At 46.3% G+C, this 27,981-nt stretch overlaps 1 protein-coding gene across 8 annotated transcripts in view; it reads right to left on the bottom strand.

Annotated features, from left to right (window-relative positions):
- Window positions 1–856: 856 nt before the first annotated feature.
- Arid1b (AT-rich interaction domain 1B) overlaps window positions 857–27,981 on the bottom strand; it is a 323,358-nt gene continuing 296,233 nt past the window's right edge. For all 8 annotated transcript variants that reach the window (XM_090337918.1, XM_090337916.1, XM_090337917.1 and 5 more), the window contains 9 exons: window positions 25,117–25,326; window positions 23,615–23,819; window positions 18,424–18,562; window positions 18,052–18,224; window positions 12,709–12,859; window positions 9,883–9,979; window positions 7,472–8,255; window positions 5,400–5,530; window positions 857–3,270 (listed from right to left, as the gene is read on the bottom strand). In XM_090337918.1, coding sequence (XP_090194044.1) covers window positions 1,537–3,270; window positions 5,400–5,530; window positions 7,472–8,255; window positions 9,883–9,979; window positions 12,709–12,859; window positions 18,052–18,224; window positions 18,424–18,562; window positions 23,615–23,819; window positions 25,117–25,326 — 3,624 coding nt within the window. In that variant the 3' untranslated portion in view covers window positions 857–1,536. The remainder of the gene's footprint in view (window positions 3,271–5,399; window positions 5,531–7,471; window positions 8,256–9,882; window positions 9,980–12,708; window positions 12,860–18,051; window positions 18,225–18,423; window positions 18,563–23,614; window positions 23,820–25,116; window positions 25,327–27,981) is intronic.

A 27,981-nucleotide genomic window follows, 5' to 3' on the forward strand; every position in this document is an offset into this window, starting at 1 on the left:
CTAAGTAATTTGGGAAAATCAAACTATGGCTCCCCACTGGTAGGTAACCCCGAAAGGGCCCCTTCTGAATGTGGGGATGTGTGAAGAGGGGGACACTACGGCAGGACCCCATTTTCCTGTAAAGATCTCTGTGACCAGGAAACCACTTCAAGGAAACTACAACAGTATTCAAGAACACCCATCACAGTGCTTAACAAGATTTAATGTACATTTATTCTTAACATGTGGAACATATAAAGATTTTATACTGAATAAATGCTATTCATTAAGCCAGAGGAAAAGGAGGAATTTACATCAAGTTTTTTTCTTTTTCTTTTTCTTTTTTTTTAAACTACATTATCTTGAAATACAAATGTGGATTTTTGTCACTGAAAAATCTTTGAAGTTGTGTTTCTTCCTTTTAGTTGAAGTTTTTTTTTTCTTTTTTTCTTTTTTTTTTCTGTACTGGTAACCATTTTCTAAATCAATCCATATGCAACCATTTCCACACCGTGATTCATGAAGCAAACTGTGGTCAGCTACTCTCCCAAAACGGGGCATGACTTTATACATACAGAAACTTGTACATTACCCTCTTTTTTGTGTTTTTTTTTGTTTATGTTTTTTGTATTTTTTGTTTCTTTTTTTTTTCTGAGATATGGCCCTAATGAAAAAATATATAAAATAAAAATAAAAAATTATTTAAGTCTACCATCACTTCGTAGTTACCACATCATGAAAAAAAAAAAAAAAAAACTAAAACCTTTGCACTAAAAAAAAAAAACAAAGGAAAAAAAGAAAAAAAAATGAGGGTATGTTTAATGTACAACTTCTATATACATCACAGCCCATAGGCAGTAAAAAAAAAATTAAAAAATGATGAAAGGAATTGTGAAGAACTGTCACGAGAGGCTGGCGTGGCGGTGGGGGTCCTGGCGCTTCCGGCAGGGATGGGTTTGCTCCTAGTCTAGCGGAACCACTCTTGGTTCTGAGTACTGACTGACACACGTCTTGAGCCCCTATACCTATCTCTCTAGAAGTTTCTATTGCACAGAGCTTTGGGTGATGGGATACAGTTTGTTTGCTTTTTCCATTCTCTGAAGAATAAAGCACATAATTGACCATTTTTTTTCACCTGTTTGCATCAGGTTTTCCCATCTCAGCATCTTTTTTTTTTTTTTTTTGCCAAAACTTTTCCCTTTGAAGTCAATTTGCTTCCCCCCAAAAATGCAATACAACATGGAAAAGAACATTAAAAAGAAGTATCTGTGAAAAAGAAAAGATGACCTTTGAATGCACTGGACAGTAACTTTGGTTAAAAAAAAATAAAAGAAATAAAAAACCCAGGAGGATGTACTTATACACACAAACAGCAAATATTCATTGGATAACTGTTCAAATTATTATTTCTTTAATTTCCAATTGGTAAAATAGTGAATGGGGCAGAGGAGCAAAGATTCTCTTTTCCTTCTTCCTACGCTGGATAAACAAGAACAGAAAACAGCCAGTGACATGTGACGCTAATCTTCACTCACACATGCTTGCTTCTCACGTATGTCATAACTGCCCAATCTGAAATAGTACATCACAGATGACCGACGCCACCAGAGAGTTCAGGACAGCCGATATCGAGATATCCAGCAACCGACCCTCATGCAGGAGGAATTCGGAGCGGTTCTCGTCCACTCTGGCCAGGGCCAGCAAGGCCTTGGCCGCCCTGCACATCATGTCCACGCTGGGTGGTTCCAGGGGCGGGGGCTGCATGTGCATGAGGTTGTGCTGGCTCTGCTGGTACTGCGCCATGGTGACCCCGTCCTCGAGGAAGCTTATCAAGTTTCCAATACTCCCCTTCTGCACAGCGATCGCCCTGGCCGCGAGCGCGTCCCCCTGCGCGAGGTTCGATAAGAGCGCCATGGACATTTCTCGACAGACTGGGTTTTTTCGATCCCCAACGTACCTAACTAATGTAGCATAGAATTTCTCCTGACGACTAAACGGAGGAGTGGCCAGGATCAGGTCCACGTTGTTGTCCTGGATACTGAGCTTGCACAGGGTCTCCAGCACGAGTCTCTGAGGCGACAGGACCGAGTTGGGTCCCACCGTGGGAAAGGGGTCTTGCGCCTCTGCGGACGGGCACACCATCCAGTGCAGCAAGCCATCCAGGATGGGCAGGCAGATGCTCTCTGTGTATGCAGACAAGTCCAGCTGCCCAGAGATGTTGGCCAACGTGACCAGCGTGTTGTCTCGCAGGACCTCGAGGCAGTCCCACCACCACTCATCTTTGCTGCAGGCCACCCCCTTGTCCTCGTCCTCCTCCTTCTCGTAGGTCTGCGGGGCTCGCTTCCTCTCTGGGTGCTCGTGGTGAAGAAGAATCAGCTTTCCCAGAATCAGCACCAAGCCTGGATGTTTGGACATCTCAGCGTCGTTGCCGGGCACGAAGGACAGGCTGCGCACGATGTTGGAGACGCAGATGCAGCGCCGGGCCAGCGAGTCCTGCCAGTGTGCGGTGGTGCACAGGGGCGTCTCGTCGCGGCTCCTGGGCTCGTCCTCCAGCAGCTTGATGTTCCGGTGACTCCTGGCCTGCTGGATGCCGAAGGGGAACTTGCCGCTTTCTGTGTGGGGCCCTGGGTTTGCGTCTTCAGGCAGAGCGCCTGGCCGAGCGGACAGGACGTCGTCGATGGTGGCTAGGATGCTCTTCTCCGGCAGCTGCTCCTCGGGCTCGCCTTTGCCTTCTGGCTCTTTCTTTCTAGCCGTGGAGCTGGACGGGGGCGGGGGGCGTCTGCGGGGAGGGATCTCCAGCTTGCTCTCGAAGTGGGTCTGGATGTGCTCTGTGGTGTCGCCGCCCCCCAGCTGCCAGTGCAGGAGCCCGCTGGTGAACTCCTGCACCCGGCCCAGCCTGTCAGAGCGGTCCAGCACGAACAGCTTGTTCTTCCTGACGATCTTTATCGGCAGCTTGTCGAACTTACTGGCCTGCTTGGGCCTCTCCTTGGGGTCAACACTGGCATCTGGGGTGGGGAGGGCAGCGCTGCTCTTTGCCTCAGATTCTGTCTTCTCACCCTCCTCCTCTTCCTCCTCCTCCTCTACTTCCTCCTCCTCCTCCTCCTCCTCCAAACACTCGGAGTCGTCTTCCTCTTTCCCAGAATCGTCCGCCAAGGAGTCATCTCTCTCGCCTGAATTGTGATCAAGTGCTTTCTGGCTGGGGTCACCCACTTCATACTCCATGAGAATTCCAAAAATGTCAATCAGGCATTTTCGAAAGTACTCTACTAAAAGTTCAAGAAATCCAGACAACTAGAGAGGAAGAAGAAGAGAACAAGAAAGAACAGGTACAATGTCATGACCTCAGTTCTGATTAGGAGTAAAAAAGAACAAACCTGAGAGCTACCAGCAATTTGAGGTTTGAAGCTTGAACTCAGGGCCTTGAACTTGCCAGGCAGGGGCTGTAATTTGAGGCACAAATCCTAGCCCTTACTATGGTCCTAGTACCTACTTTTGTCCAGAAAGCTGGGATGACAGAACCAACACAGCTGGTTGATGGAGCTAGGGCTTATTCACTTTCTGCCTGGATCGGCTTCAGATCCTCCTCAGATCTCTGCTCCCAAGCTGCTGGATTATATAATGCTGTACCACCACACCCGGTGTTCTCTGCTCCTGTGAGAACTGCCTGCCTGAGCCTCACACAATCAACTCAACTGGGTCATGTTTCCTGCCTGCTGCTGAGCCTCTCACCCGCCAACTCTAAAGCTGACTTTTCCTTCTCTCCTCATGACACTGCTGAGGGGATGGTCTCCTGTCCTTTCACCCTAAAGATCTGATGTATGGACAAGAAACGAGTACTGGAGTAGGAACATGGGTTTTATAAACTCTAACCCAAAGGGACAGCTCTCTTCTGTTAGTCTGAGACTTGCCTGCAGAGGTTTTCATGGCTATTATTCTTGCCTCAGGTGCCACAGGGCACCATAATGTATGTTCCCTATATGTTTTAGAGAAGATAATTTCAACAATGCAGTAGAGCTCACAAACACTGAGAATTAGAAACAAATCAATTTGGCCTCTAATAAGTGAATTAGAATGTTTCACAAGCTACAGTTTTACATTTGAGTAATTCACAGCCCTAGCCAAAAGACAAAAAGTGGGGAGGATGGAGACCCCGCCTTTGTGAGTTAACCCCTGAGCAAATGTTTGTGTCTGGAGGAAATGTGTGCACTCACAACTCTGCTGCCTCCCTTCACCCAGCCTGCCACCCTCAGGGACCATAGGCAGCCAGTGCAGAACAAGAAGGTCTCTTCCATTTAGATGCAATGGGAATCAACCAGATTTCCCACTGGCTTCTCAAAAGGGGGCTTGGCCCAAGAATCTAGACATAAAGATACATGATTATGTAAGTGCACAAGTACTTGCTTTTAGGTCCCCAAAGAACAACCTTCCAAGTGGAAGTTTGGATGATTTTCTTCACCCTTTAAATAGATTTCCCCCCTGGGGACATAGGGGAAATCAAGCAATTCTGGGTATGAACATGTAGGTTCTGGAACATTCCACCTGCTATAAGGATGGAAGTTACTCAAGAGAAGGCAATTATTTAATTTTCAAATAATTATTTAAAAAATTAAAATGGGCCTTTCTCAATGTTCCTGACTACATCAATAAGCTATCAATTGAAAATTACATCTGTAGACTGCACAGAAGACATAAATGAGAGACAAAGACAAGTCAGAAGATTCTAGTCTGTCTTCAGTGGAAAGAAGCTTTCTAAACTACTCCTAAATCCTCCCTCCATCCTGGGCCCGGTGGACTTGGCTACATGCCTCGTTAAGCTATTATTTGGAAATCACCTGCCAGGGGGCTTCAAGTGTATTGGAGCGGGGTCTTCAAAATGACTCCTATACAAGCAGAAATTGGAGGGCTAGACTTAGAAACAGGTGTGGCCAGGGGTCGCTGTGTTAGCTGGGGGGTTGAGGGGGCTCTTGTTAATGAAAAGATACAAAGTCCTGGAAAGCAGGGTGCTGCCCCATTGAAGACAACTGTATTTTACACACTGACTATAATTATAACTGTATTTTGAATAATTCCACTGGCCTGATAATATTCACTCTAAACTAAAAGTTAACTTTGTATTAAGACACACACACACACACACACACACACACACACACACACACACACACACATACACACACACACAGGGTTTTCCTAGAAGAAATATAGGTATGTGCAGGTACACGCATACTAAAGAGTGAAACAAATATCCTAGACTAAATTCTTAGATAACTACGTATTGGTTCATATTGGTTGATAATAACCACAATGATTGCAAAGGTTAGCTAGTTAGTGCCAATTAACTCAAGCATGAGTGCAAGCATTCTGCACTACTGAATTCCCTCAGTCTTAGGCGGTCGTCAGCCAGGCTGGCACTGGCTCACCTGGGAGAGATTGAAAGTAGCCACGGTGCTGTCATCATACAGAAGAATGTTGATGGTATCCAGAGCCCATGTGCTTTCGGCCAGCAGACCCGATTTAAGGGACATCATTACACGCCACGCTTCAGGAGTAACTAGAAACAGGAATAAGGTATCATTAATATTAACTCCACGTGTTCAAGAACAGAAAGTAACAGAAGACTTAGTGTGAAACATGAATGACCATAGAGTCGAACATGGCAATTTGATTCTCAGTGGAGATGCTAGAACACTTTCGTTGTTTTTGGTTGCTACTTGATCTTGAGCTAATGGTAGTTCTACATGTGGATGCCGTGGTAAAGGTCTCTTTGACCACCAAATGGTCTGGAATGATGCACCACGGTTTCCAATAAGCCACCCTCAAAGTAGTCTCTGTCCTCTGCATTCTCTCCTCAGAAGTGTCTCAATGTGGTATTTTCAGAAAGCTGGCCAAGTTTGTAGAATGTGAAAGCAGTTTAATTCTCAAACAGCACACCTTCACAGAGAGTCTTGGTGGTCCCATGCTGTTTTCTCCTATTTCTGTGCCTTGCCCTCAGAATTAGAAAGACATTATTAGCACTTTGCAGGTTGGTCTGAGCCAAGCAGTGGGAAATCTCCCCCTGTTCCCTACTCCTGTTATGGAAGAAAACACAAGGATTTGATACAAAGTTGTAAGATTTGTGTGTGCTGATGGGGGCCTGGTGTCAGCAGGCAGGCACTCACTGCAGACCTGCAATATGAGCCAGAGCCAGCGAGGACAGACAGTCCTTTGGTCCGGCAGGGAGGCACAGACACCCACAGGATAAATCTGCTGCCTTTTAAAATTCTATTTGCCAAACAGTCTCAGGTGCCTAGTAAGTTTAAAACAAGGCCAGAATTTCAAAAAGGGGTGCACATTTACTTGTGTTGAAGATTACACTAATACAGTGTATACTAACATTTTGAGGAAAAAAATTGAACAAATTTAAACATAGAAATACACAAGTTTAAAAAAAGTACAAGTTTATGTTGCACTTATTTCTCTATATAAGATGTCATTTAGTGTCTGTACTTGTCTCTTGCTCTATAATCTTCCAACAGCAAAGGTGCTTCACCTTCTTGTGCTATGTGTACGGGAATGACAATGAACAAACGCATCTTTAATATAATCAATTTCATACCTTTAATTTCTTAACTACTACAAATTATTTTAAATGATTGAGATTTTTTTTTTGAAGAATTCAAACGGGTCATTTCTGGCTGTGTTAAAATAACTTCAGAATAGATACAAAAGAGCCATGCACGCTCTGGTCTGCCACTGGTGTGGGGCATTCCATGGATCATACCACAGCCCACCTGTGCACGTGTAGATGGACTATGACGTGTTAGCGCACAGTCCACCTGTGCACGTGTAGATGGACTATGACGTGCTAGCGCACAGTCCACCTGTGCACGTGTAGATGGACTATGACGTGCTAGCGCACAGTCCACCTGTGCACGTGTAGATGGACTATGACGTGTTAGCGCACAGTCCACCTGTGCACGTGTAGATGGACTATGACGTGTTAGCGCACAGTCCACCTGTGCACGTGTAGATGGACTATGACGTCTTAGCGCACAGTCCACTTGTGTACGTGTAGATGGACTATGATGTGCTAGTGTACATGCTCTACCTATGTGCCTATTAGAGCTATGTTTCTACTGCACCAGATCTGAGTAGTGATATTACTGATCGTTTTTATTAAGCACATACTGCAGCAATTAAGGTGAAATCTAAAGCACAGCACGTAATCACTGAGGATCTAAATCCCTTATACCTAAAAATATCACCTTAATTCAAACTCTTCTCCGGCACTGTTCCTTAATTCAGATCAGTGGCTTTCGGTTATTGCTCCCTACGCAAATATATTGACAATCTGCAGTCACAAGAACTTTGTTCCACTGACACGAACAGGAATTATGTGAAAAAGAACAGCAACGAAAAGGGCACCCCCTGCCCCCAACACAAACAAACAAAAACCCAACAAAACAAATCCTCGGCTGTCCTCGGGGTTGTTTCTGGACAAAGCCATGCTTACCGATATCTTTGGAGGTGATCTTGCGTCTCTGCTTCAGGACTGGCTGTGAGGCCTCCACAGAGCCAGGAGGAAAGGTGATCTCCCTGCGGCTCGGGGGTGGCTGGGGCGGAGGCCCGGAGACCTGGGGCGTGGGGACAGTGGGCATGACCTTCTGCATCTTCACCGCGGGCAGGAAAGGGGACTTGCTGGGAGACATGCGGCTCTCCAGGGAGCGCTGGAAGGAGGCGGGGCTGGGCGCCCTGGAGATGTGGTTTGGCAGTGATGGTGGCGTCGGATAGGATGACTGGGGCGGGCGAGTGATGGGCTGCACGGAGGCCGAGGGTGACATGTAAGGCTGGCGCTGGCTGACGTGGGAAGGCCACTGGCTCTCGTGGTTGATCCTCTGATCAGGGACCAGCATCTCATCCGAGCGGTTCATGCCTGGGTAGGGGGGGGCCTGCGCCGGGCCGCCCGGGCCTTGCCTGTTCTGGTAGGGGTAAGGCATGTCGTTGCGTGCTGCCCACATATTCTGCTGAGGCCCCTCGCCGGAGGATGGCTGCATGGGGCCACCCATCATCTGAGGGGGGATTCCGTGCGGCTGCATCTGGCCCGGGCCCTGCATCCTCTCTCGGCTGTACGGGTACGGGTACTGCCCCTGGATGGGCCTCCTGTCTGGGCCGGAGTAGGAGCTTCCGTACTGGTTGTACATCTCCTGCTGCTGGCCTCCGTACTGCATGTTGTACATATCTCCCTCGTGGCGCTTGGCTGGAGGCCCGTACATGCCATCCATATGGCGCTTGTAATTCTGAAACTCACATACAGACAGACCATACTGAGGAGCTCTTACATGTGTAAGCATGCACATGCCAAATTATGCAAAACAGGTGTTCCCTAGTAGAATGCGCACTTGGGAAATGCTGCGGAGCACTGTACGCTAGGGACCGTATTTCAGTGTTACATAGGTCCATGTCTCACACGCTGCTGAGCGCCGTCTGAGTTTGAGTCCTCGAGGCTTTGACTTTGCTCCACAGTGCAACACTGATAGCCACAGGCAGTGGGCCAGGAGACCTCTGCCTCAGGACTCCAGGGTCTGCTGAGAGGTCTGAAGAAGTCCTTTTCTCTCTGTTATTTTTAATATGAAAGTTTTGTGCTTTTGGGTAATGGCACTCACTTGGCTTTTTACACAGGCTGGCATTCTACCACTAATCTGCATCTTGCTGGTTAAGAGTCTCACAGAGTTTTATGCCACACAATCCTCAGATCTCAGCTTCCTGAATGGCTAGGATTATAGGTGTGAGCCACCCACCAGTGCTCCCTTTTTATTTTTCACAAAACTGGCACTAGCACTTGCTGTCCATCTGACTGTCCACCTGGTCCAAGCCAGATTCTCAGGGAAATCCCTGCAGGAATTCTGCATGGCATCTGTCCTTAAGCTCTCCTGCTGGCCCTCTGGGAACTTGTGCCAGCCAGGTGGATGGGAGTCTCCTGAAGGAGGCATCAAGATGCTAAGGTTTTGAACAAGTATTCTTCCACTCTACTTGAAAATTGTTTAAGATTGTTTTGTTAATAAAATTTACTGTACATACTTGCTTGAGAAAAATTAATATTTAAAGACAGCTTTGTGATTCAAAAGTCCTTTAAAAAATTCCTCTATTTTTGTGAAGGTCTCAGACCTGAAAGGCTGATTCACAATAGCTAACTCTTACGTGTAAGTCGAGAAGCCCTCACATGAGCCTCCATCCCTGGCTGGGGTCTGGTGGCTGCAAGCTGGGGCGACTCCACTCACTCAAAATACATGGCATGATTTGTTCATTCATAAAAACCCGGCTAACTTCCATTTTGAGTTGCTTTGTCTATGTATTCATTAAACTATGAACAAATCTCTGTTCCAGCACAGGTTTTGGTGTGTGTAGTTGTCCCTCAGTCTTCAAGGCCCCTGGGATATGCAAACCCAAGGATACACGAATCAGATAAAATGGCTCAGTCTTTGTACTCAATCTCTACACGTGCACACACATAGTGGAATTCTTCAGTACTGCAGATGACCTAACTCGAGTTAGCTGAATCCTGTGTAAACTGCTCTACTTGTGTAACTGGGTAGTAATGGTGAGGAATCATGCACATGATCTATGGGTCATTCTTCAGAGCATTTTCAGGTATGTTTGGCAGAGTTCCTGGGTAAGGAGGGGTGTCTGAACGTCATGGTCACACATGTACCACAGACTTGCCTTGCCTCAGACACACAGGCACACACAGCACGTGTGCTCACTCCAGAAAGCTCTGGATCAAGAGCTGCTTTGAATTTGTGATTTCAGAATCCCAGGAGTACTTTCTAGCGAAACATACCTGCATGTTCTCTAAAGCTAATGATTTCTGTTACGCTTAAAATTTGCTAAAAGCAACACAAGACCCACGCCCACTAGCCAACTCACCGGCTGCTGCGGATAGAGGCCAGGCTGGTGTCCTCCATAAGGGGGCTGTCCTGCCGGAGGGCCCTGGCCCGGATACTGCTGTCCATAAGGCTCATGCCTAAAACAAGGCATTCAGAGAAAACTTCATTTACGAAAGGCCTCAGATGAGCACAGACACGAACAATCCATGTCGGGAAACTTCCCCAGAGCTCTGCTCTGCCTTCCCTGCACACACCCCTGAGGCAGGTCCACTGGCGCTTCCATAGGAGGGTGGAGACACCCTTCTTGGGAGTGGGGCCAAGTTCCTGGCTTTGGCAGCTGTTAATAGGTGTCAGAAGAATACCGGTTGAACAGGCATGCACCGTGTAAGCACTTGTCCAATCTTCTGGCCTGTGCCCTTGAGGCGAAGCCCCACACCCCGCCCAACCACTTAAGTTTACCACAACTCGGTAAGGGGAAGAGTTCCCAAAGCAAGAAGCTAGAACGACCTGACATTGAAAAGCAGTATCTCTATGAGTTCTAGAACCTGGAAAATATTTCTTCTTTGATATTCTCATCACAAGGACAAAATATTTAAGTTTTAAAGGCATATTTCAAAGTTAATCCCAACCATGCTAAATTAGCTAGTAATTGCACAAAGTTCTATGACCTGAAAGGCGTCAGAAAAGGATAACAGCAATGCTAATTCCTAGTAAATCTTAACAGGGAAATGAAAAGCACATTTCTATTTCAACCTTTAAACCATATTGAGGAGTTATAAATGCCATTAATACAGTATATTTACAATGTAACAGATCTGTGATCTTGACACAAATTGGTTTAAGTAACAGAATAATGTGTGAAATAGATGCCTAATCAGAATAAGGGATAATATTAAAAATAAGAAATTTTAGAATACCAAATGTGTAAAAGCTGCTAGCTTCCCATAATTATATAGAAGGGAGCTGATAGTTAGAAATACAACTGATATGTACCAAATTTAGGTTGAAGAAGCAATACAATCTGTTCTTTTAATCTCCTTAAAAACAAAAAATCAGTTGCCCTTACTGAATCCTTAAAACCAAAGCAAATCAAATTAAAATCCCGATTTGGTGCAATAATTGCTGTTGAATGGCTGATGAAGACAGTTATTTGAAATGTGGATTTACAGGCCACATTCTGACTAGGGTAGGAACTGGAATAACGGCCTAATCCACCATGAGGATGTACTTGACACTAGAAGCACAGGATGGGCTCTGTGTTTTCAAGAGCCAGGTTCAGTGGAACAGGGTAGTATAGGCCTGTAAATCCATCCACTTGGAAGACAGAGATCTGGAGGCTCATGGTTCAAGTCCAGTGCCAGTAAAAAGTCACTGAGATCCCAGTCTCAACAACAAGCTAGACACAGCACCATGCCTACAATCCCAGCTATGAGGGATGCACAGACAGGAGGCCTGTGAGATCTTATCCAAAGCAACCAGGCAAAAAGGGCTGGGCTTTTGTGGCTCATGTGGTACATTGACTGTTTAGGAAGTGTGAAGCTCTGAGTTCAAAGAAGCAATCTTAACTGGTTGAAGAGAGAGTTTTCAAATGTTCCCTGGCTGTCTTAAACTAAGAGGTACCTCCCCCTGTCAACCCTTCCTTCAGCAGATGTACTGGTGAGAGGGGCCCACCAGTTAACCAGGCTGCTCTCAGTTCCTGGGGGAAGGTGCCCTACCCTGTAGAGTGTGTGTTGTGTGTGGGGGGGCGGCACGGATGATCATGGTATAAACAGGGGCCTTCTCCTGTGCATCTGTGCTCTGCTTCTTAGAAATCACTGGTATTATCCATGAACTAGGAGCTTGTACCCATCATTTTGCCTGCTCAGGAGGCTGAGAACTGCAAGACTGGGGTTTGAAGCTCAGTCAAAAGTCTCAAGAGACTCTGTCTGCAACTAGCTGGTAAAAAGCTGGGCTGGAGACTTGACTCAAGCAGTAGAGTGCTAGTTCGGTTACAAAATTCAAGGAAGAGTGTGAGGTGCTGAGTTCAACTCTACTACTAACATAACCAATCAATCAAATCAAGCCACACGTGTCATACTACAGCTGGCTTTAGGAATTTCCCTTCTTAGGGGTCTTTATCTTCCATTTCCTGCAAGAGGAATAAGAAAAGATTTTTTTTCTTCTGCTTTTCCCAACTTCACTCTAGCATATTAAAATAAAGCCTGCCCTTACTAGAGAGAGAGAGAGCGTGTTAGCCAAGGCAGGGCTTCTGATACCGTGTGAAGCCTCTCCACCTATTCAATGAACACCGGTTCTGGGATGGTCTGGTGGCCTGACCTGCCACTTGGATGCCAAAACGACTTCTCTGGAGAGGCTCCTGGGCACAGAAGTGAAGGGTTTCCTCACAGATGTGAAGAGCAAAGTATGCTCTTTTAAACATCTGTGGAAGGAGTAAAGCCACCTGACAATGCAACATCTGGAAAGCCCCGAGGAATGCCGAAAGCCTGAAAGCCAAGTGTGGGGACTACCTACAGCCATTCTCTGAGGGACGCAGGGAGGGAAGCCAGTGCTAGAAAGCCCGGGAGTCTGGTAGTTCCTACAGGGGCCATGTGTGTGCTGCAGCTGGACTGCCCAGTAGGTGGTAGGGCTGTGAGCAGCTAGGGTTCTGGCTTCTAAGAAGACAGATGTCACAACGACACCTGCCCTAACATTTAATTTCTGTGTTTCAGCATTTGTAATGATCGTAGCGCTAGCCACATGGCTGCCTGGAACCAAAATGCTTGCTCCTACAGCTGCTGTCCACTGAAGGCAGCCACTCACCACTCACTAGGCCGCCACACCCCCGCCGCGCCTGCCCGCCCCCTTGTCTTCCCCCGGGACCACTCACCGTCGGTCATACCCAGCTCCATAGGGAAACTGCTGCCGCTGGCCCATGCCCAGACTGGACATGGCTCCTGAGGGGCTTTGGTTGTACATGTCCTGCATGCTGCTGTTGGGTATTTGTCCTTGAGTCATGAAGGGCTCGCTACTTCCAGGCACTGCAGTTATTTCAAAAAAGTACAAAAGTAAGCGTTTTCAAAAGCCAAAGAGCCCCCATGCCGCTCCTGGTAATTTCTGTTCCTCCGCGTGATCTGGCAGATCTCAATCCTAATGACAGAAGGTGACATCTGGAGTCAGACAGGCTGGGGGAGAGGTCCAGAAGGCACCCCCATGCTGGTGTTACCACGTATGAGAACCTCACCTTGCGTGTGGGCAGAAACGAGAAACGCAGGGCTGGGGCCAGGATGATGGCATAGGACACTGCAACATGGTTTCAGGGAGAGCTAATGCTACTCAGAAGCTGACTAGCCACCCACTAAAAAGGAGCCCAGCCAGGGATCCCTTTAAATCTGGAGTATAGGTTAGAGAGGGAGCCATGCTGTGGAGAGAGCCCCCTTGGTACATGCTGACAGAGGATGGTCAAGACCTCACCTTGGCCCTGCTTCCACATGAAGCTGAGCTGGGAACGGCACTATGTCAGCAACTTCCATAATCTGGCAGAAGTGCTCATTTCTGACTGACATCTGATTCCAGCCTTTGAGATGATAAGGAGAAGCCCCAAGGACACAATGCCCAATGCCTGGCCAGGCTTGATCTCAGAGGGCCTCTTTTCTGCCATCATTGGCTGCTAAGCCTGGGGTCACGCAGGCCCACCTCCACTTCCCCTTGGGTACGTTACTAACTTGTGGCTGAATTCTTGTCTACAGAACAAGGCTGGTGACACCATCCCTGGAAGCGGCTGTGGCGATCTGACACTTGTACACCCAGTTCTCTTCCCTTAGAGGAAAACCCCAAAACCACAACATAAACACTCTTGCTTAGACACAGTCCAAAACCAGGACGAAGAAAGCTGTACGAGAGCAGAACAGCTCATGATGGGACAAGACAGGACCGTGGCCAATGAAGGGAAGACTGGCAACGAGGCTGTACACGCACATTGGCGTGAGCTCAGAGCCTGAAGGAATCTGGGCTAGGTACGGAAATTAGCCTGCAGTAATTTCAATTTAAACTTTAACAGATGTATGGCAAACCTTGATCTATCATGGCTACTTCTTTGTCATGAGGGACAAAAGCAGACTAAGATTTTGTGACTGATGAATTCTGTCAGGTTGGCAGCAGAGGCCTGGCACTGAGCAGTGCACCCTGCCAGGGAGACTCTACCTTCATCAGTCTGATCTCATGCCAGACCCACGGCAGAACCAGTTTTGAAATTACTTTCCATTTCACAGATGTGAAAACAGAGATAGACAGAAACCAAGTGGCATCATTAGTTTAGGTAGCTTAACTTTCAAACACAGAGCTCTGAAAAAACAATACGAAAGAAGAGAAGAAACTGAAAATGGGGAAGCCTAGTCACACACGAAAACAGATGGGCAGTCATTGTCTGAAAAATCAGTGTGAGCTCACTAATAATGAAAGCAGCCTGAGTTAAAAACCTTTTTTGATGCCTTTTTTATTTTGGGGCCAAGCTGATTAAAACGATTGACGCAATCATTCTTCCATGGTGGTGGGAGCCCATATACTCTTCCACATTATTCCGCAGTGCAGACTTTGCCAGCACTTGCTCTGTGAGGCCACCTCTGGCAATTTCAGAAGCATATGTGAAGTACCCTCCCACAGTGACTATGGCCTGGCTCATGTGACCAGTGGCAAATGAGCACAAGCAAATGCTTGGACAAGCTTGCGACTGGGGCTTGTCATCTTGGAAGCTTCCTTTTCTGCTTTTATTAGAGTATGTCCATTGTACAAAGGAGTTTTCATGATCCTTCCACATGTGAATAAAGGTACTTTGATCAGGTTCCCTCCCTCGCTTCTTCTTTCTTCTTCTTCTTTGACCCTATTTGTTATTTCTCAGGCCTCTCCCCAGCAGAGACTCTGAGAATACTGGCTACCACAGGTGCCCTAGATACCGCAGATGGCCCACCTGCCTGTCAGGGCTCTGCATCAACAGGCCACTTGAAGAATGAAGACCTACTCAGTCCAGTCCATGACATAGCCACAGACACAGGGTTTGGGTTCCTGGTTTTTTTTGCCAGTCCTGGGCTTGAGCTCAGGGCCTGAGCACTGTCCTTGGACTTTCTCAAGGCTAGAGCTCTACCACTTGAGCCTCAGCTCTTCTGGGCTTTTTCTATGTATGTGGTACTGAGGAATCGAACCTGGGTCGTCATGCATGCTAGGCAAGCACTCTACCACCAGGCCAAACTTCTGGCCCCAGGGTTCCTGTTTTAAGGCCACAAAGTTCCAAGTAATTTGTTAAAAAATGACCGAAATACTTAAGGGAAAGCGTTCTATTATTTGACAACAGTCTGAGTATTAAGAATTCACTTAATAGAAACACTGTCCCAAATGTAAAAGAACAGTTTATTTTAACAATTAACGCATCACTATTTATGCCGGCAAGTTATAAGGAAAGCAATCTATCCAATACTAGAGCACTATATTTATTTAATTACCAGAGTGAGTATAGCTCTGTGTATAGATCTGATATTCAGGCTATACTGCTAAAGGACAACTGAATGTCATATTCCTTTATACACAAGCCATCAGTAACTCCACGGGAGGAGCAGGCGAGAGGGTGGGAGGCAGGCGGGGGAGCAGGCAGAGCTGGCTCCACAGGCTGTGCGTGGCAGAGCAGCTCTGACTCACTGCTTGGCAATGTGACACGCAGAGGCAACAAAGCATGGTTTCCACTGAAGTTGTTGTACCCAGGGCACTGCCCAGTTTACAGACAGAGCAAGGCAAACTGAAGGATGGAAAACCTCACTCAGGATGTGTTAGGACTGTAAGAAAATGTTTCCCAGGGACTTTGCACGTATCTGTTTTAATCTGGCACTAACTATGCGGTATTGTAAGGTAGCAGGGGAGGCAAGATGGAGGAGAGGTCATAATGTACGTGGCTGAGGAGGGCCCAAGAGTCTGTCCAGTCACATAATCCCACAGCCTCCAAATGCATTTATGTAGCAAGAAAAATTTTAAGTGTGAAGAAATTGAAGAAATACAACTCTAGGTGTCGCATATAACACACAGGTAGGACAGTGACATGGCTTCCATAGTTTTTTTTGTTTTGTTTTGCCAGTCTTGGGCTTGAGCTCAGGGCCTGACCTTCTCTCTCAAGGCTAGAGCTCTACCACTTGAGCCTCAGCACCACTTCTGGCTTTTTTCTATGTACGTGGTACTGGGGAGTTGAACCTAGGTCTTCGTTCATGCTAGGCAAACACTCTACCACTAGGTCAAACTCCTGGCCCTGGCTACCATAGTTTTGAGTCCAGATTCCAAATATAGGCCTGCACAGTAAGCCCACATTACTCATGAATTTTTTATGGTCTGATGAAATATGGTAAAAAATTAAATAAATTAGCCGAGTGCAGTGGCTCACGCCTGTAATCCTGGCTCCTCAGGAGGCTGAGATCTGAGGATCCAGGTTCAAAGCCAGCCCGGGCACAAAAGGACCTGAGACTCTTATCTCCAATTAACCTCTAGAAAATGGGAAGTGGGGGGACACGGCTCAAGGGTAGGGTGGTAGCCTTGAGCTGAAGAACTCAGGGATAGCGCCCAGGCCCAATTTAAGCCCCATGACCCACAAAATATATATATAAAAAATAAATTTCAAAAATAAAACATTTAACACCCCCATATGTGTTCTGCAGCTCAGGACAGGGAGACGCTCTCAGGTACCCAGCGTTTTAAGCACTGAGATCTGCTGAGTGGCTCTCTGCCCTTAATCTGTAAAAATCTACCTCCCCCAAACCAAAATGCAACCCCCAAAGTGAAGTAAGGTGAATGTGCTAAATGAAGTGACAATGAAATTTTCACATCTGTGGAAAAGCGGCATGTGCACAGCCGAGGATGGGCGGGGCTATCTCAGCTCCTTCTATCAGGATACCGTATGTCTAGACTAAAGGGCTGCTGTAATTATTTTTCCTTGTGACTGTTGTATTTTGAGTTTGCAAATGGAATATAGACCCTCAAAGTACTAACAGAATGTACAATCTAGTATGGTAAACCACTAAGAAAAATAGCTACATGTAACATTCACAAAGCTTTTGATTGGGCTTCCAGATTCATGGCATGCTTGGCAAAATGTTACTTGAGTAAAAAACTCTTGATAAGAAGAATATGGATTATCCTGTTTTATGGAACAGTTATGGAAGATATTACGAAATAATTGTTTATAGTAATATGACCAAGATTAAAAACTTAGAGATTCCTCTTTTTAGTTCATTAGTTCATAATAATTACAAAAACCAAGGCTTCACATTCATTTCTGGAAATGATGCTGTGGCCTAAAGTGGTAGAACATTAGCTTTGAGTGCAGGTCCTGAGTTCAAGTCCCACAACTATCAATAAAAAAATAAATAAAATTAAATTTAAAAAAAAGGAAAAAAAGACCGATTTTGTTTTTGACATTCCATTTGCAAAAAAATCAGGTCACATTACTTCTTCAAAGATGTTTCAACTGCTGAAAAACTCAAACTCATCAACTGGCTAGGCAGAAAGCTGAGGCCTTCGGCATGAGTGCCCGCGCTGGCTGTGTCTAGGCATCTGCTGCCTCTTCCAACAAGCCGAGCTTCCTTCCGCTAGCCCTTCCTCCTCCTCCAGCTTCCTCCCACTTGCTCATCCTCCTCCTGCATCTCCTCCTTGCCTTCCACCCTGACCATCTGATCTCAGCAGCGCTCTCTTCCCACTGTCCCCACTCAACATCATGCTCTTCCTATCTTTTCCTTTTTGTTTGCCTTATTCCACTGAGTGTGATCTTCAAAAAGGTGACTTTTTTTTTTTGTCAGTCGTGGGGCTTGAACCCTGGGTCTGGACACTCACTGTCCCTGACCTCTTCAGTCCAGGACTACCAACACTACCATGCTGAGCCACAGCACCACTTCTGGTTTTCTGATGGTTAATTGAAGATAAGGCTCATGGACTTTCTTATCCGTGCTGGCTTTGAATTGCGATCCTCAGATCTCAGCCTCCTGCGTAGCTAGGATTACAGGTGTGAGCCACCAGTGCCAGGCCTTGTGGCGTATTTTTTGCCCCACTATTTCCCATTTCTAGATGCAGGAAATACTTAGTATCAATACTTCATTTATCACCCTAACTTTTCTCCAGGCCACAAACTCAGGACAGGAGGCTAAGCACCACCGGGTAGCTGGCCCTGGCCTCGCATGGGAGCACGTGAGAGCCTATGGGCACGTACCTTTTCTCATCCCACCAAAGGGGTCCTTGTTGGGCTCGTAGGGCATCCTGCCCATCATGTCTGGCATGCTCATGCCTTGCTGGTAGGGGGTGTTGGGAGTCATAGAGTTCCGCTTGGGGAAAGACGTGTCACTCATGTCCGAGAACGGGTCATGTACACTGATTGTACTGCTTCTGAAAAGAGGCAAAGAGATGACAGCTCAGTTGTACAGCGAACCCTGAGATCTGTCCATGCACAACTTCCCCGAAGAGCGATAAACCTCTGTAAGACTTCATAGTGAACAGCATTTCCTCTTCCTGTTAAGCCTGCCTCAGGAAACTCCAGAGCCAAGACAGATGTGATGGCAAATGGCCTCAAGCCCTAGGGACCTACCTGCCCCCTGGCATCGGGGTCATCTGTCCATGAGGCGTGGAGGCTGGGGTGGGTGGCTTCAGGTCACTCGGAACCTCTGCCATCGAATTGCTGCCGGTTGACTGGGGGGTCTGGGGGCCTTGCAGGGATCCTGAGTTTGCTGTCAGGGATCAAGGAGAGAAGTGACAGGAGGCTATCATACCTTTAACTACATATGTAAGAATTTAAAATAAGATACCATCTACTAGAAATACTAATGACATCCACTGCTGACAATACGGGGTAAAATTAGTTTCTTCCATCTTGTTTAACAATTTGCAAGAATTTGTGTGTTGTGTGCATGCCTTTGTCTGCACATGCGTGCTGCAGATGGAAGCTGTGGCCTTGCACATGACAGGTAAGTGCTCTACCACACGTTCTCAGTCCTTAGTACTAACTTGTATGAATTAATCATTAGGAGGATGACTTCATTAGTAAGCCATAAAATTTATTAACCTATGACTGGAGATTGCTTTCTAGGTTATTTGTCCCAAGAAAATAATCTAATAAAACGAAGGCTTTAGGCAGAAAAATGTTTTAGTGTTATCTATCCTGAATGTATATTCTAAATGTAAAAAGAAAAATAGAATGAAAATTTGGTATATCAGTTTGATAGACCATTGTACTTCTCTAGAAAATACTTAGGAAAGTCAGTTCTGGGTCTTGGGAGTAAGAAATGTTTAAGTTGAAAAGTCACAATACAAATTAATAATGAGCCTTATATTAGTTCAATCCTTACAGACACCTGGAGGCCTATGATGTCATTAATAAAATCAACTTTTCTTGAGCTGTGAAATCAACTTTGTTTATTTAAATCGGGAAGGAGTCAGAATAAGAAATGAATCTATCACCTGTACAGAGCCTCAGCCAGACCCAGCCATTTCCAGGCAGATGAGGCTGCCGGCCTGGCCCTCTGAAGGCAGGGTGTGCTTGTGCGGGGCTCCCTGCAGCCTGCTAGCGCTCTAACATGAAGGTACCATGCAGGACAACTGTCCACCAGGGTGGATACTTTAGAGGAAAGCAAATCAATGCCTGCTAACTGACCATGTAGAATCTTGGATATGTGTCCTAAAAAAGTAGACTGTAATAAAAGAATAAGGATAGCTGGGCATGGAGGCTCATGTCGGTAATCCTAGTTACTCAGGAGGCTGAGATCTGAGGATCAAGGTTCAAAGCCAGCCTGGACACTAAAGACCTTGAGACTCATACCTCCAATTAATCACTAGAAAACTAGAAGTGGGGCTATGGCTGCAGGGGTAGGGTGGTAGCCTTGCGCTGAAGAGCTCAGGGACAGCGCCCAGGCCCAGAGTTCAAGTCCTGTGAGGATAAGGTAAGCTTTTGTAAATACTCAGGGGTGGTCCTCCAGGCATGGCAGCCCCGTCACTGAGGAGGAGCTGGTCTCACAGGGCATCACCAGCCTGGGCCACTTCCTTGGAAGCACAACTCATGAGCCTGTGATTTCTGAATGACCCTTTATTTACCAAGTATTCACATTTGCAGTTAATAAAAAAGGAAAAATTCTTCTCATTTGCCCATGTTTTTCCTTTCCTTCGAGGATTAAAAAAAAAAATGAAGGCAATCTCTGTAACTCCATTAATAGAAGAGGCTGGCAGCTCTCTAGGACATCCCTACCTTTTGCCAGAAGCTACAAATGTATACTCTAAAGTAAACAATGGAAAGGTTACTGAAGGTTAAGTACATTCACACACTTCAGACAGAACAGCCAGACTCCTGGCTGCGAGGATAATTTACACAGCGTGAACCCGGTGCCCCAGTCCTGGTGGGGGTGTGGGGAGCAGGGCAGAGAAGAACAGCTGATATGTCCCCGGTCTGGGGCTGAGGTCAGGCAGAGGGCGCTTTTGTTTACACCCAAGCCCCTTTCTCATTTATCTTCCGCTGGGGATTCCCTAGTTGGATCCATCACCTGCCAGCTAATAATAGGAATCCAGTCAGCCACCAGCCAGCAAAGACGGCTGGGTTTTTGGTTATAGACCTACTAACCCAACATGGACCTTCTCAGCCCTCCCTGCCATCCCGGTTCAGGGTGGGGGCAGGGGCCAGGTGGTTTGGCTTCTCGTGTGGCTGCTGACTCCACTGACTCCTATAGGCTCAGGGACAGGAGATCCCATGGATAGCCTCAAGACGCAGGCCATGTCCTGAGGTCCTGTCCAGTGGGCTTCTGTAACTCAGTCCCATAGTCCACAGGGCCAAGCTGTCTGCAGCCAGTCCACATTCAAGTCTAGATGGACAGGTCACATCCAATCAAAACTGAATTAGGGATCTATGACTTGCAATGCTCTTAAAATGAAGATTTCATTTGGTTCAGGTATCTGAGGGAAAAAAAATCTAGAATTGCTTTTTTGACCCCTTTTTGTGCCAGCACTTGAATTCAGGGCCTAGATTTTTTTTTTTTCAAGCAAGACTACCATTCTACCACTTCTAGCCACAGACCCACTTCTGATTTTTAGCAGGTCAACGGGAGGTAAGACTTCCCTGTCCAGTCTGACCTGGAGCCATGAACCTCAGTGAGATCCCAGACTTCTGATTAACTGGGATTCTAAGTGTGAGCCACTGGGGTGCACCATTTCCTAGGAATCTTTTAGTTTACTATGCCTGATTGTACCAATAAGAAATAAATGATAATTATGACCTTAGGAGAAAAATGACTCGAAAGGATGGATTATGGATATGTATATGTGTGTGTGTGTATCTCCTCTGAAAATCAATTTAAAAATACTAGGTAGTAAATGGGATCTTGAAATAGATTAAATCAATGGAAATGATTTTATTTTCCTTCTTTGACAATAAAATGACCAGGTGACCTGGTTTCAGAGCTACTCTCCTTAGTAATGATCCTAGAAGCAGAGGTAAGGAATGCATGGTAGGGACAGGTCAGGTGTGGCTATGGTGACACTGCTGCTTGTTGTCTCCATGGAATGCCTGCATTCTGCAGGGAGGTCTTTGGGTTGGGCATCAGCTTCACAGCCAGGACCAGAAAGCTTTGTGTTCACTACCTCCTGTGTATCCCTGAAGGATCATGGCTGTGTAGACCATGCACATGTGAAACGAAGCCTCTTTTGTGCAGTTAAGATGATAATGCATCCGCTAATGCAGCCCTCTGCAAAGGACGGGCAGAGCACCAGCAGTTAGGAGAACAGGCCTCCACTGCTGGAGGCTGTGTGCGTCACAGGGCTTCCAGTACTGAGGCTGAGGCATGCTGGGAGAGCCATTCTCCACACACACGTGCAGACCATGCATGGACACAAGTTCTCACTAGCAAATAAAATATACCTTTAGATCTTCACAGACATCACTATTTTGGTACCTGTACCCTACTGGGCTTTTACTTTGGAAAAATAATTTCAGAGCTGTTCATAGGCTGCTTTTCTGATTTGGGGAACTGAATGTAATGGTGTGTGATTTTTAAAATTAGATTTCCTGGTTTTCAGGTGATAGCAAAGCCTTGGGATCCTTCAGGATGGGGGTGGAGAGGAAGGTTTCTCCTGGTATTGAAAACCACACATGTAAATCTAGGGATAGTTAATCTAAGTGCACCGTGGGCCTAAAACTATTCATTCCTTGCTGTTTTGACTGCCAACCTTCGGCAGCAGTACTTTTCATTCACTTGGTGGGCAGAGGAAATGGATTCTTGCTCCAGCTTCCTCTGACCCATCACAGAAAAGGAATTCCATCCCTACGGGCTGAGGCTCTGGTGGGTTCGGTGAGCCACCTAGAATCGAATGCCCCCACTCAGACCTCTTGTTTCCTGCGCTTGGCTACCTGCCCTCTTTTGCTCTGGGAAATTCACATAGCATCAATATCTAGAGCTGAGGTGAAGACAAAATGATAAGCCTGCCACCTGTGCTGGGAAAATGACCACCAGCGAGGCTAGGCATAAGTCACATGACACAAACAGTATGCACACAGACCTCAAGTCACACGGACTGCAAACAGTGTGACCAAGGACTACAGGTCACTGGGCTCCATGGAGCCTAGCTGACAACCATTGCCATTCCTGAAACAGAATGGTGAGATTTACTTGAGGGAGGTCATCTCCCGGATCTTCCCACCTCTAACACTGAATGTACCAGCATATATGCTGATGATACTAAATGTGAAACCCTTAGAGGAGAACAAAGGCCAGCAAGAGAGCCACAGAGAGCAGCAGGTGTCAGGCAGGGGTGGCGTGGCATCATGCATCTGGTGTGTGTGTGTGTGTAGGAACGCTGGGGCACCTACTTCTGACTTCTGGCCCACTCCACTTCAGAAACAACCCTTTATGACAGTTAGTGGGATTCTCTCAAGATGAAAACTGGGCAAGGGACTAAAAATCAAGTCCAAATTTGGCTGTGGTAAAGTACATACTTCAACAGAAGAGAGCCGGATACGCCAGCTGCTGGGTCTGAGGACAGTCTAGTAGCACAAACTAGAACAGGTTCATGAATACTGACTTTGTATTACACAGATTTTTTTTTTTCCTGTGCTGGTACTGGGGCTTGAACTCAGGGCCCGGGTGGTATCCCTTAGCTCTCTTTTTTCTTCCTCAAGACTAGTGGTCTATAACTTGAGCCACAGCTTCACTTCTGGATTTTTCCTGGTTAACTGGAGATTAGACTCATGGATTGCCTTTGGCTGGCTTTGAACTGCACTCCTCAGATCTCAGTCTACCGAGTAGCTACAATTACAGATATCTGGCTAGACAGAATATTTCTGAAGAAAGGCACAGCAAAAGCTGAGCATATGCCTGCCATCCTAGCTACTCAGAAAGGTGAGGCTTGGAGGATCACAGTACACAGTCAGGCTGGAGAAGAAAGTCTAGGCAAACATGTTAGCTATAGGCATGACTCAAGTAGTAGAGTGCTAATAAAGCAAGTACAAGGCCCCGAGTTCAAAACCTCATGCTGTCATAAAAAAAAAAAAACACAACAAAAAACAAAACAAAACAACAGAGGTATGTAGCCCAGACTTCCCAGGTCTGTTTTGACTAAATAAGACAAAGAATGAAAGAACGATGCCTTTGAAGTTGCAACATGTATATGATTTTTCCTTTTCTAAAGCCCTGCCAATGGCGAAGCAATGGCTGCTTCCTCTCGGAGATTCCAGGTCTTCCTCAGTCTTACTTCCGGCCCTCCCTGCACAGCTGCGGTGGCCGGCCTGTAGCACTGCTGCTTACCAGGAGATGGCGGCTGGAGCTTGGGCTGCTTCTTGGAGTCCCCGGTGCTGAAGACTTCCGGTGGGGGCTCCTCCCCTCTCTCGATCTTGCACTCAAAGGCAAACAGGTACTGAATATACTGCTTTTTCAGGGAGCTGGCTGCGCTACTTGAAGTGCCAACGTTTAAGTTGGTGGCCAGCTCACGCCACTTCTTGTTTTTATTAACCTAGCAAAAAAGTGGCAGGATCACTGGTCTGCAGCAAAGCAGCTTGTGTGCAGCAAGACACACACATACACACACACAACACACAGCACTTACTGTCTTGGTTTACTTTTTTCTTCATCTCTTTTAACTAGTGCTCATTACTCCCCCTCAGTAGTGCACAGACAGCACTTACAGTTATAAAACAATTAAGGAGCCTGCTGATGGCTACATAAAAGCCTGCTTGCTCACTGGGGCCTTCTGCAGGCTGCACTGCCCAGCGAGGCACATGGGCACTTCCAATGCTCACAGCACTGAATAGATGTTCCTGCTCAGTCCCTCAAATCTCTAATTAAGACAAAAGGGCGCCAAAACCAAATCTGCAGCCTAAGTACTGGAGCAATGAAACAAAGTTGCCTTCCAGTAGCGGCCAGGCCCCAGGGTGAGCCCAGGATGGCTGCCCAGGAGCTGTCCTGTAGCTCTCTCTCTCCAGGGGCTTCTTGTGGCAAGGGAAAACTTTATTCTTTATTCTTTTATAGCATTTCACCGCAAAGGTAGTGAGGCCCCTTTACCAGTTGTGCCTGACCCCTACTTAACAGCCTGAAATAATGCCGTCACTCTGCCACCAGCTCAGTAACTAGGGCACGGCTTTATTTATGATGCTGTGGAGGACTTCCTGGCCCGCTGGGGTGGAGACACTCCCACTGCAGGAGAGGAGAGGGAATGGAGGGAGGATAGTTCTGAATCCCAGGACTGTCACCCAGGGAGTTATTTTGGAAACCTTTATTTTTTAACTAAAGAACAGGGAAGGAGGCTCAGGGGAGGCTGGGGAGAGGGTCTTGAATGGGGCATTATTTCACCTCTGTGTTCCCACTTGGAACAGGTTAGGCTACACTTGACCTCCACACACCCCACGGCTGTGTGCCTTGGAGCCCGCTGTGCTGAGCAGCCTGGGGAAGAGCCAATGAGATCTTATGTTTGCATTTCTGGATTGAAGCTTTTTCACAGACTGTCCTATTCTCGGGGAGATACTTTATTGGGCACTTATTTTCAGGCTGTCAATAGCAGGCTGAGGACTGCTTCAGATTACACAGCCCCGCTTGGCCCTGAGACACCAGCGGGTGGAGTTTCCCCTAGTGTGGGTACAGCACCTGACATCTGGTCTTACAGATGAGAAGCTACAGCCCTCCAACTGGGGGGGGGCTCCTTAGAAAGTGACTTTCCCCCAGGCTTACACCTCTATTTGTGGGGAAAGTCCAAGCACATGTGACTGAGAGCCGAAAGGCCTACCTGTCACACCTCCTCACTTGCCCATGCTCACCTGGGCCAAACCTCCAATCTCTTTGACGCAGACATAGAGCCGGAACAGGTCCAGGGGCTTCTTTCCCACTGCAGGCAGACTGGAAACAGGGGAGCCCCTCTCTTCCATGAAAGTCAGGTATCGGTCCACCCACAGCTTCCTCTCTGGCTCATTCCCCAGCTCATACACCTTTGTGATCTTCTCCCCAGTGGTGGTGGATGAGCTAGACTTCTAGTGCCAGAAGAGGTAAGTACGTGGCAAAGGGCAGGGGTGGGGGTGACCAAGGGAAAGGAAGAAGGTGAGAAAGAAGTAATGAGCTAACAAATCCAAGAAAGAGAGAGATCAAAACTACGGCTATCACACAACAATTAGGAATGAAGGCTACTAGTTCAGGCACAAACTATACATTTTTCTTAATTAAAAATTTACTTTAACTTTAAACAAAAGGACCCAAACTCCTTTAAAAACATTAAGAAGCACAAGCCAAAATAAACAAAAGCTATTTTAAACTTTGATATAAGCGTTGAATCCCAGAAGGCAATATTTCATGAAGTCTCATATCATCCTCAAGAATCAGAGGGTAGTAGCTAGGCAACACTGAAGAATTAAATATTCCAGTGTACTCTTCCTTTTCCTTGCCAGAAACCTCTAACTCTCATGGTATTACTTCTGTGTTGTAAAATCCCATACCCTGACACTGTGGGGATGCAAAAGGACTGTAAGTTGCTGAGAAGCAACAGCGAGACGTTTTCATGGAGTTACAAGTGTGCTCCTTGCATGGTTTAATTAAGCCTGGAAGTACACTGCTCTCCAGCCTTTTAGGCAGGAGCTACAAAGCTCAGCAGTCTCTACCATATGCTGAGTAATATGTATTTGTGCTGTAGGGACAAATGTTTATTTTTTATTTTGGAACGTTTTGTAATAAAATAACGGTCTGTCACACACTGTCAAGGTGACAGCAGCTTTATTGTGTGGCCTGTTTCAGGCCTGCTGTGAGGTAGGCTTTAAGAGAAACACTATTCAGGGCAATTTCAAGCGCACAGTGAAATGGAACCTCAGAAAGTGCTAACTGTTCTTGAGCAACACATTCGTGGTGACTGGGCATTACATCCTTTACCACACTCTTCCCTGGCCCTTCCTCAACTGCCATCTCTTAAAAAAAAAAAAAAGTAGCTTCTTTTGCAGTAGGCAGCTAGAGTCCTGCACTTTCTACCTTCCATAGCAAGCACAGCTTCTCTTGTGCTTGCTTATCTAGCACTGGAGTCAAAAGTTTGCTTGTAGATTTCTGGTATAAGAAGATATAATGGATACAGCAATACTTAAAAATAAAAATCAGCTGGGTGCAGTGGCTCACACCTGTATCCTAGCTACGTAGGAGGCTGAGATCTGAAGATCACGATCCAAAGCCAACCTGGGTACTAATGACTGTGAGACTCTTATCTCCTATTAACCACTAGAAAATCGGAAGTGGCGCTGTGGCTCAATGGGTAGTCTGTAGCCCAGGCCCAGGGGTAGGGTGGTAGCCTTGAGCTGAAGAGTTCAGGGACAGTGCCCAGGCCCAGAGTTCAAGCCCCACATCACATCAGACAAAAAAAAAAAAAAAAATCAAACTGATCCAGCGGTTTGAACTCAGGACCTGGATGTTGTCCTTGAGCTTATTTTTGCTCAAGGGTAGTGCTCTACCATTGGAGCCTCAGCATCACTTCCAGCCTTTTCTGAACACGTTGTTGGAGGTAAAGTGTCTCACGGACTTTCCTGCCTAGGCTGGCTTGGAGCTATGATCCTCAGATTTCAGCCTTTGGAGCAGCTAGGACTTACAGGCATGAGCCACCAGTACCTGGCTGGAAGTACTTTTTAAAAAAAGAAAGGAAAAAACAAAAACCAAGAAAAGGGCTACCTGTTTTAGTTTTATATTTAAGTAGTAATTTTTTTTGAAAGAAAGTCTTACAATATAGTCTAAGCTAGCCTCAGTCTTTTGAATGATGGAATTTATAAGCATGCGTAACAGTAGGATTTCTGTTTTTCTTCTTCTGGTTTTAGTATTGAGGTTTGAACTCAGGACCTCATGCTTGCTGTTGACTAATATTCTATCACTTTAGCCACATCTTTACCTTGGCTTTTTTTCTAGTTAGTTGAAGATAGAATCTTGTGGACTTTTCTGACCTGGGTATCTCTGAACCATAATCCTCCTGGTCTCAGTTTTATGAGGGGCTAAGATTATAGGTATGAGCCTCCAGGGCCTGGCTGGAAAGAAGCATTTTTTTTTTTTTTTTTTTTTTTGCCAGTCTTGGGCTTGGGCTCAGGGCCTGAGCACTGTCCTTGGATTTTCTCAAGGCTAGAGCTCTACCACTTGAGCCTCAGCACCACTTCCAGCTTTTTTCTATGTATGTGGTACCGAGGAATCGAACCCGGGTATTTGTGCATGCTAGGCAAGCACTCTACCACTAGGCCAAACTCCCAGCCCCGAGAAGCACTTTTATACATGTTCCTTAAGGACTTTCTGGATGGAGAGGGCAAGTTCTGACTCAATCTTCCTCTCAGTCCTTCTTTCTTATTCCAGGACCAGCAAGGTAAGCACTTAAATATATAACAAGGCCTAATAGTAATATTGATTTTTAATAAATTCCTATTATCTTAAGTTTTAAAGACATATCTTACATTGTTTTACTTGTTCATTAATACCATTACTGATTCAAAGGGCCTTCTCTTGTAAAGAAACAACAATAACAAAACATGTAGGGCAAATTATGGGGGAAAAAACCCCACACATGTTGGCTGCCTTCTGAAACTCAACACAAATAGCACTAAACCATCTGAAGGAAAGCATCGCGCTCTCCTTTCCTGGAAATATATCCACAGGGGAGCGGGGTACAGACCACTCTTCCC

Source organism: Megascapheus bottae, chromosome 8 (genome assembly GCF_031878675.1).
Source record: "Megascapheus bottae isolate mThoBot1 chromosome 8, mThoBot2.hap1, whole genome shotgun sequence".
Lineage (NCBI taxonomy): Eukaryota > Metazoa > Chordata > Mammalia > Rodentia > Geomyidae > Megascapheus > Megascapheus bottae.